This window comes from Dermochelys coriacea, chromosome 4, assembly GCF_009764565.3.
Source record: "Dermochelys coriacea isolate rDerCor1 chromosome 4, rDerCor1.pri.v4, whole genome shotgun sequence".
Taxonomy (NCBI): Eukaryota; Metazoa; Chordata; order Testudines; family Dermochelyidae; genus Dermochelys; species Dermochelys coriacea.
The window spans coordinates 118,333,394-118,343,237 of NC_050071.1; the positions used below are offsets into that span (position 1 = coordinate 118,333,394).

Consider the following 9,844-nt stretch of genomic DNA (forward strand, 5'->3'; position numbering starts at 1 on the left):
AAAAAAAAAAAGAGAACTCAAACATTATTCATAAAACAAAGCCAACTCTTAAAAAATAAAAAAAAAAATCACATTTTAATATTTAATTTGCTCCCTTGATTTATTACTTCCCAGGCAATTTCTCACTTCCATTTTCTGAGCTGAAAGAAAAGGAGTACTTGTGGCACCTCGGAGACTAACAAATTTATTTGAGCCTAAGCTTTCGTGAGCTACAGCTCACTTCATCGGATGCATTTGGTGGAATTTTCCACCAAATGCATCCGATGAAGTGAGCTGTAGCTCACGAAAGCTTAGGCTCAAATAAATTTGTTAGTCTCCGAGGTGCCACAAGTACTCCTTTTCTTTTTGCGAATACAGACTAACACGGCTGCTACTCTGAAACCTGTCATTTTCTGAGCTGAAATGCTTTAGAATGTTTCTAAAATAATGTGCCTAACTATTCTAAAAATATATCATTCCACTGTACTTGGAATGAGTTAATAGAATTAAAGTTTCTTTAAAACACCTCAATGTAATGTTTTTCCTAAACCTGTATTAAAAATCTTCTAAATCCTAAATCTCATTAAATACCTTTAACATTTTAAAAGTTTGAATTAAAGATTCAGCAAGACGAGATTTCAGTTTAAAATCCAACAGCAGTACTGTCATGCATTTTGGCATTTGAGAGCTCCCTGAAACTATAAAACCTACTAGCAACACTGGAAATGACAAATTATAGCTATCATTTTCTAAAATAGTTACAATAGAAAACACAGTTTTGTGAACACTATCAAAGGAGGTTATTCTTTGCTCACTATTAGCATCTTAAAAGTCCATTCAGGTTGAGAATTAAGATGATGATTTTTAATATTTTATAAATATACGTTTGATATTTTGGCTACAGAAAATCATGACTTATAAAGGACATCAGTGACAATTAATGCAAAGGGAACAAAAACTGTAAGCAATAATCTAGCCCAGTAGAAGTATCAAGAAGAGCTAGTTTAAAATCAGATTTCTCCTGTGAGCATTGCTTTAACTCAAACATTCTATTTCCACACAGACTTTAGTTTGCTCTTGAAATAACAAGTTAAAATTTAGCATTTCTACTTGAATGATTAAAGTGTTTACACAATGTAAATCTTCATGCTAAGGAAGGAAAAATAACTCCTCGATCAATAACATTTATTTTCAACTTCAGGACAAGGCAAAGATATCAAAGGCAATAATGCTGCCTAGGAAAACATATTAATTACAGAGAACCTGTTTTGAAAGAAACAGAAAAAGTATTTAAATAATCACTCAGTTCACCCCCCCTCCCCCAACCCTTAGCTCCACATAAAATTCAAACGAAAACAAGAATTGGACAATCTAATAATTTTTCTTTTCAGTGACCATGTCATTACAGCATCTGTCCCTGTTCTTAGAAGTTATGATTCTTTATGCTTTGAGAGCACTTTCCATCTTCAGAGCTTTTTACAAACACTAACTAACTAATCATATCCCAGTATCACACCCCAGGGCTAATTTAACTTCCTAGTCCTCTCTCAGTTTTGGGGATGTTGAAATAATGATGTTTATCAACTCTGTGTGGCAATTTCTAAACTCTGAAAGTGCAAGACACAGTTGGAGTGAATTGACTGATCAGTAGTCTTTTCATTCTGTGTTTGCAATTTGTTATACAATCCATTAAAAGCAGACAGGACATGATGCAATTTAAAGTAAGCCATTTGGGGTGAAAGGTGTTATTTTGTCTAGGGAAATCTCCCCCTCACAGTCCAGCTCAATCTCATGGTCTGGGGAGATCTGGGACATCCTGTCAAAAGGATCATCCTCACAATCAACCACATTAGGGATCATGTTGACATAAGCAGTCACTATTTCCTTATGGAAAAGGGTGTCTTGATTGTAGGAGATGAGTTCATTGCTTATATTGACTGTCTCCACTGGAGTGCTAGAGCAAAACTCACTGCACCCTAGGAGGTTGGAGAAAACCTTTCTGAAGTCAGCATTGAAAGCATAGATGATGGGATTGAGGGATGAGTTGGCCCAGCCAAACCATACAAAAATATTAAAGGTGGTCTCGCTGACACAGGGAAGGCCAGCATACGGGTTGTTAGGGGGGCTCTCACAGAAGGGGACTATGCAGTTCAGAATGAAGAAGGGAAGCCAGCAGCAGACAAAGACTCCCATGATGACTGAGAGGGTCTTCAAGACCTTGGTCTCTTTTCTGATGGAAGTCTTGAGGCTGGTGTGGTGGTAGCGGCAGTCAACGCGGTTGCTCCGACAACTCTGTGCATGCTCGGCTGCCCTCTCCAGGGAGGAAATCCTGCGGATCTGCACTTGGGCAATGCGGTAGATCCGTGTGTAGGTGACTAGCATGATGGCCACAGGGATATAAAAGCTGATCAGCGAGGAGGAGATAGCATAGGTCCTGTTGAGGCTGGAATCACAGCTCTCAGCCTGTCCCTCAAGAGTCTCATTGTTGCTGGCGGTCCCCTCTGAGAGTCTCAATACTACTGTCCAGTTAGGGCCAATCCCTTCTGCCCAGGTGGTGCCAGTGCCTGCTGCTGAGGTAGTGCCAGGTCCACCTCCATCAACATCCCCACCTTTGTGCCAGTTGAGCTGGACAGGGATGAAGGAAATAAGGACAGACAAAGCCCAAGCCACGCTGATCATCACCAAAGCCACCCTCTGGGTCATCTTCCTCTCATACCTGAATGGGCTGGAGATGGCCCAGTACCTGTCCATGCTGATCACACAGAGGTTCAGAATGGAGGCGGTGGAGCACATGATGTCAAAGGCCACCCAGACATTGCAGAAGGCCCCAAAGGGCCAGTAGCCAGCCACCTCGGCCACTGCCTTCCAGGGCATCACCAACAGGGCCACCAAGAGGTCAGAGACAGCCAAGGACACGATGAAGATGTTGGTGACCTTGCTCCTCAGGTGCTGGAAGCGGATGATGGCCACACACACCAGCACGTTGCCAAACAGCGTCCAGAGAATCAGCAGGGACAGTAGGCTGCCAGCCACCATCTGCGCTGGCCCCGGAGCCACAGGCGGCTCCCCTGATCCCTCCCCAGCGCCCACTGCAGGCGGCCCGGGCTGCTGCAACAGCAGCGAAAGCGGGAGAGGCTGGGAGAGCAGAGCCCGGTTCTCCCCTGCAGACTGGAGCATGGCTGGGTCCCTCCCCCCGGGGCCAGGGCAGCGGGAGCGCGCTGCACTACTAACACTTCTCCCGAGCGCCCGCCGCTTGGCCCCATTGGATCCCCCGGGGGCGCTCACTCCGCCAGCCAGTCACCGCCACCGCAGCAGCCGCGGACCGCGGCCGGGCTCGCTCCTGCTAGCAGCCTGCTCCGAGGCGGCGGCCCCCGGTTCGCCCCCTGCACTCGGGGTGCATCGGGGCGGCGGCTGCTGCTGCAGCCGCTGGGCTCCCCTCCTGCAGCCGGTGCGCCTGAGCGGTAATGCTGCTACGCTGCTTGGTCTCTCAGCGAAGCGCGGGGTGCTGCCACTGCCCCCCGCCGCTGCCTGTGCCTCCCCCCCAGCTTCTACCAGTGCCCCCCGCCGCTGCCTGTGCCTCCCCCCCAGCTTCTACCAGTGCCCCCGCCGCTGCCTGTGCCTCCCCCCCAGCTTCTACCAGCGCCCCCCGCCGCTGCCTGTGCCTCCCCCCCAGCTTCTACCAGCGCCCCCCGCCGCTGCCAGTGCCTCTCCCCCCAGCTTCTACCAGTGCCCCCGCCGCTGCCAGTGCCTCCCCCCAGCTTCTACCAGTGCCCCCGCCGCTGCCAGTGCCTCTCCCCCCAGCTTCTACCAGTGCCCCCGCCGCTGCCAGTGCCTCTCCCCGCAGCGCCCCCCGCCGCTGCCAGTGCCTCTCCCCCAGCTTCTACCAGCGCCCCCCGCCGCTGCCAGTGCCCTGCTCTCAGCGCACCCCTGAACAAGCGCGGGAGGGGGCCCTCCTGCTCTCAGCGCCGGGCGCTGCGGCTCGCCTGGCCCTCGTGCTCTAGCTGCGCCTGCTGCTGCGGGTCCGTCCTGGAGCGACGGCGAGAGCCCCCCCCGCTGCGCTCCCGCTAGAGTGTCGGCTCCGGCCGCTCTCGCCTTCACTCCCCGCGCCGCTGGCTACGCTCGGGCGAGCCGAGCATGCTCCGTAGCAAGGGCAGCCGCCGTCCCGAACCTCTGCTCCCCGAGCAAGGCGGGGACAAACTTTGGGAGCTGGGCGCACGGGAGCGGGGCTTGTGCGCCCCCTCGCCCGGCGCGGCGCGGCGACAAGGCTGAAAGCCGCGCTCCACGGGAGCCCGAGTGACCGTTTCCAACGCACGCACACGGCGCAGGGTCAACACAGCTGGGGCGGGGGCGGCGGGGTTCACCTTATGCCCTGCCCTTGTTATCAGTTTCTAGGAAGCCCACAGGGATAAGAGGTGAAGAAAATACCTGCCCTAGAGGCCCTGTGGAGGCAGAGCGGAGGTAGGGAGCAGAAGACAGAAGGGGGGGGGGGGGCTGGTGGCACGCTGCGTTGAAGTCCCTCTATGACCCATAGCCCTTGTGCACGGGTCTGTATGTCATGTCTCCATGGGGCCAGATCCAAGGAACAGGCCGTTGGACAAGATTGGCCAAAATATTTTAGGGCTCCGGCTGAATGAGAGAGAGAGATGTCGAGCGGATCATTTCCTACATGGTTTGGCTCATCTAGAGTGACTCTTTCTATGCACAAGGCTAGAGCCATCATCCGTCAGAACTTGGGGGGGGGGGAACACTACTAAATTAGTGCTTTTTTGCATTATGTTTATTAAAATAAACACACCAAACTCAATTACAGAACTTCATAAGGGTGTGGTGCTGGTGAGGAAAGCATTACAAATGGCACCTGCCCCCACAATACATGTCACAACCTAGCGTGGCGCCCGGCGGGTAGGATCGAACCTCCGGAGCTTAGTGCATGAGCCTCTACTGCATGAGCTAAAAGCCAACAGGCTGTTAACTAAGGGCTTGGCTACACTTAAATTTTATAGCACTAACTTGCTGGCTTGGGGATGTGAAAAATCACCCCCCCCCCCAATGCAGCAAGTCAGAGCGCTTTAAAGCACTAGTGTAAACAGGCTCCCAGGCAAGAAGCTGTGCTCCCAGCGCTCGGAGCCAATCCCCTCGTGGAGGTGGATTACTTGCCCCGCAACCACACTCGCACTTCAAAGCGCTGCTGCGGGAGCACTCCTGCGATAGCACTTTGAAGTTTCCAGTGTAACCATGCCCTTAGACGATAGGGCAAACTCATTAAAATCTCTCTAAGTGGTCTCAGTGCCACTAGATGGGACAGAACACCACACCCAGAAGGCGTGTGGATTATACTAGCACTTGATCCTTCCTAATATAGTATTAGGATTACAGGAAATAGCGTTAGAGGTTCAGAGCTTTGTAACACACATTTGGCAAAATCTAATTTACTTTCAGTCTATACCAGGGACACAAGGCACCCTGCATATTTAAAGGTAGCCCACAATAAAGAAGCAAATGCATCCAATGAAGTGAGCTGTAGCTCAGGAAAGTTTATAAATAAATTTGTTAGTCTCTAAGGTGCCACAAGTACTCCTGTTCTTTTTGCGAATACAGACTAACAGGGCTGCTACTCTGAAACCTGAAGTTTTTGAAGTCATTCTTGCTTCTCCCCAAGGAATAAAAAGCTTGAAAATTATTTTATCTTAATAATTCCAGCCTTCTATACCTGATCTCCCCTGAAGACTCAATGGACAACTGGAGGACTTAAGTTTATAACATTCAAGCAACATAGCAAATTAAATCTGATTCTAGCTGTCTCTGGGTTTTCTGTAGAGTCCATTATTCTGTCTAAGGCTCTAATCCTGCAAAAAGCGTAAGCATGAGTTTAACATTCTAGTCTCATTGAATTCCCCGTTCACTTGTGTAAAGTTAAGCCTGTGTGTGTTTTTGGAGGATCAGAGGCTTGACTCAAAAGGTAAGTGTTTTTTAATTCAGATAGTTGTAAAAAAAATAAAATAAAAAAAAAATAAAATAAATAGGTGCACCAAAACATTTTAAACAATTGGAAGAAAAAAATAATCTGTTCAAGATTCAATATCTATTTTCAGTTAAAAGCTGAGAAACCTCCCAATCATTTCTCCAGTAAGAACAGGAAAGACAAGAATTAATATACCTGATATTTCTGAAATAAAAGCAGAATTAAAAAAAAACCACACCCTAAGAAAAAGAAAAGCCAAGTAGTACCTCAGGAAGCCTCTGGAAATCATAAGATATAAAAAAGGAAGCACAAGTCTCTCTCTGTCATCTTGAGGAAATTGCAGTTGTTTTAGTACAGGATACTATTTCCCCATCATTGAAACCGACAGACATTTAATAGTAGAGAAGTTTGTTTGTTTTACTTCAGTGACCAAGGAAGAGATGCTGAGTACTGCTTGCATGAAGTTTGTTCCTCTTTAGTACCTCTTGCAACCCTTACAAAGCTAGTGAGCCTGAAAGTAGTTCTCTAATTTGCATATTAATACACATTACCTCACGCCTACATGTATATTATACATACAATTTCACTCACCACAGAATCAGTAGCTCAGTACAATGGTGGGCACATTATAAAAGAGCCAGTAAAAATACTAACATTTTATTGGAATCATATTTTATCAGGGTTGGAAAGGACCTCAGGAGGTCATCTAGTTCAAACCCCTGCTCAAAGCAGGGCCAATCCCCAGCTAAGTCATCCCAGGCAGGGCTTTGTCAAGCCTGACCTTAAAAACCTCAAAGGAAGGAGATTCCACCACCTCCCTAGGTAACACATTCCAGTGCTTCACTACCCTCATAGTGAAAAAAAGTTTTTCCTAATATCCAACCTAAACCTCCCCCGCTGTAACTTGAGACCATTACTCAACTTAGGAGCCCTATGTCCTAGTGAACTGAAGTTAAAGGCTTAGACTTATGGTTTAAAATTATTATTTACAGATAATCTCCTAAATTGGGAACTCCAGTGACCACAAGAAGTAGAGCCCAGACACCACAAAAGATTGGGGGGAGGAGGGGAAAGAGAAGGGAAGAGAAAGAAGAATTGTCCAGCCAAACCAAGACAGAAAGCTAGCAAAGAAAAAAGCCACACAAATTATGTTAATGTTAGCAGTCCCCTACCTGGGGTCACGCTCACAGGGGTAGAGAAGGGCATCCTTATTGGCCATTTATGTGCTGAGAATCTTGTGTGTTAAAGTTTGTGGTGTGTGTTTAAAGAGAGTTTTACTCATTCCATCAATTTCAGGAATTATTAGTTTCCTCCCCCTTCTCCCCCCCCCCAAAAAAAAATTACTAAATCAAAACTCAGTTACTTTGCAGACAAATAAAATTTTAAAACTGTCTATACTAATATAGTCGCCTCTTGACACTGGCTATGCCTATATTCATCCTTTCTAATTTAAAAACACACACAAGTAAGTGGGGACAAAAATAAGATTCAACTAGTTAAAGACATAAAGGATAACAAAAAACAAAAAACATTCTACAAATACATTAGAAGCAAGAGGAAGACCAGGGTCAGCACAGATGCATACTCAATAAAGGCGGGGCAAACAAGAACAGAAAATGTAGAAATACCAGAAGCGCTAAATGACTTTTGTTTCAGTTGTTTTCACCAAAAACGTTAGTAGCAATTGGACATCTAGTGAATGCCAGTGAAAATGAGGTAGGATCAGAGGCTAAAATAGGGGAAGAACAAGTTAAAAATTACTTAGACAAGTTAGAGGTATTCAAGTCACCAGCCTGATGAAATACATCCTAGAATACTCAAGGAGCTGACTGAGGCGATATAATTGCTAATGGCTCAATCTTCAAAAAATGTAATAGAAGATGGGAGAGATTCCACAGGACTGGAAAAGGCCAAATATAGAGCCATTCTATAGCAAGGGAAATAAGGACAATTCAGGAAGTTACAGACCTGTCACCTTTAACCTCAGATACTGAAATACTATGGAACAAATAATTAAGCAATTTGCAAACACATAGAAGATAAAGTGATAACTAACAGTCAGCATGTATTTGCAAATTGTTTAATTATATGTTGCTTTAACATTTAATAGATTACCCACCCTCTCACAGTTTACATATATATTTCATTTCAAGGGTAGTCTGTTAAGGCTGTCACTTGCAAAGAGATGTGTTACTTTTTTAATGTTCTTTCTAATGGTTCAAGGCAGAAACACAAAAAACAGGTTTCAGAGTATCAGCCGTGTTAGTCTGTATTCGCAAAAAGAAAAGGAGTACTTGTGGCACCTTAGAGACTAACAAATTTATTAGAGCATAAGCTTTTGTGAGCTACAGGAATGGGAACAGGGACACAGGTGTAAGGCTCTGTGGTGTCAGAGCTGGGAAGGGGGCCACTAAGGAAGGAAACTGGAATCATGCTTGCTGGAAGTTCACCCCAATAAACATTGAATTGTTTGCACCTTCGGACTTCGGGTATTGTTGTTCTCTGTTCATGCGAGAAGGACCAGGAAAGTAAGTGGGTGAAGGAATAAGCCCCCTAACATCTTGGTGCCATGACTCAGATGCATCCGATGAAGTGAGCTATAGCTCATGAAAGCTTATGCTCAAATAAATTTGTTAGTCTCTAAGGTGCCACAAGTAATCCTTTCCCTTGAAACAGTGCATCCTCTTTTAGGCCTGTTAAAATTATGCTTCTCTCATACAGCTGGCAGATTGGAAGCAATGGAATTAGAAGTTCAAAGAGAAGAAATTGTGCATCTCTATTCAGGAAATTTGTCTAGCTTTTTGAACTCTTTAGTATAGCAAAACCTACATCCATTTAAGAACAGTCACCCAGAGCACTACAGTAAAATATTTACATAAAAATACAAAGATCAGACAAGAGGTATAGCCGCTCAAAATCCTTAACTGTGACAGAGGGGAGAATACTATGATCAAGTCTTAATCTTGTATCCTTCTCTTTTGATAAATTAAAAATACAGAGCTTCTTAAATCTTACTGTAGGGCAAGTTTCCTTAGATCATTCTTCTGTTTTTTTAACGTCCATTTTTGAAGTGTGAACAACAGAATTGGATGCAGTATTAAAGTACTTTTTTTGCCCATGCTGTATAGAGAGGCAATACCACATGAACCACTCAATAGTCACCTGCTTGTATATCCAAGCATGTGTTTTCCATCCCCAAAGCACTAAAACATGTCAGTGAAATCAATGGAATGCAAGTAATCTTAAAATTAAGCACGTGCTTAACTAATATGCTGAATAGGGATGGACCTTAAAGCATAATATTTAAGTTAAGCAGATGCTGAAATGCTTTGCTGAACTGAGGCCATAGACTAATGTACTATGGCTCTCAACTGCTTTTCATGTCGTTTTTCTTGCTTGCTTTTGAGTTTGCTTGATAGAATACTTTTTGATGTAATTCTTTTACAACTTAACCCCAGACACAGTATCTACATCTATATTTTTAACTCCCTATTGGTATTAGCTACTTATAGAGCCCAAAACGCTATAACACTGGAAACATGGAAATATTTGTAACACAGCTGGAGTGATCAGTTTTAACATGGACAAAAGGGACCGAGAAATTCTCCTCATTGTTTCATATGTTACTAAGTTTGCAGTCAATGAGCTCAATCCTTGGTTTCCAGTTCATCCATTCTGCACTATTCTGGAAGTATAGAGCAGACAAAGCTACCCTAAAAAGGACAGCCAAGAATCACCCCTGTGAAGGAGTATCCTTGTTGGTGTAAAGCCCTTTATAGACAGCTCTACACCTCACCTTCTGCCCCCTTCTATGAAGATGGCTATAGCATTCTAGTTGCAATCCAGACCAGTGAGGAGATGTCACCCATGCCCTGCAGCCTTAGGTGCCTCACAATGCTTTGC

General features: G+C 45.2%; 1 protein-coding gene across 1 annotated transcript; it reads right to left on the reverse strand.

Annotated features, from left to right (window-relative positions):
- Positions 1–313: 313 nt before the first annotated feature.
- On the reverse strand, positions 314–3,497 carry DRD5 (dopamine receptor D5). Its single transcript, XM_038399621.2, has one exon. The coding sequence runs from the start codon at positions 3,154–3,156 to the stop codon at positions 1,696–1,698; it is 1,461 nt and encodes a 486-aa protein (XP_038255549.1). The 5' UTR covers positions 3,157–3,497; the 3' UTR covers positions 314–1,695.
- Between the last annotated feature and the right edge of the window lie 6,347 nt (positions 3,498–9,844).

Excerpts from the sequence above, each read along its gene's own strand:
- DRD5 (XM_038399621.2), bottom strand. The coding sequence starts at position 3,156 with ATGCTCCAGTCTGCAGGGGAGAACCGGGCTCTGCTCTCCCAGCCTCTC.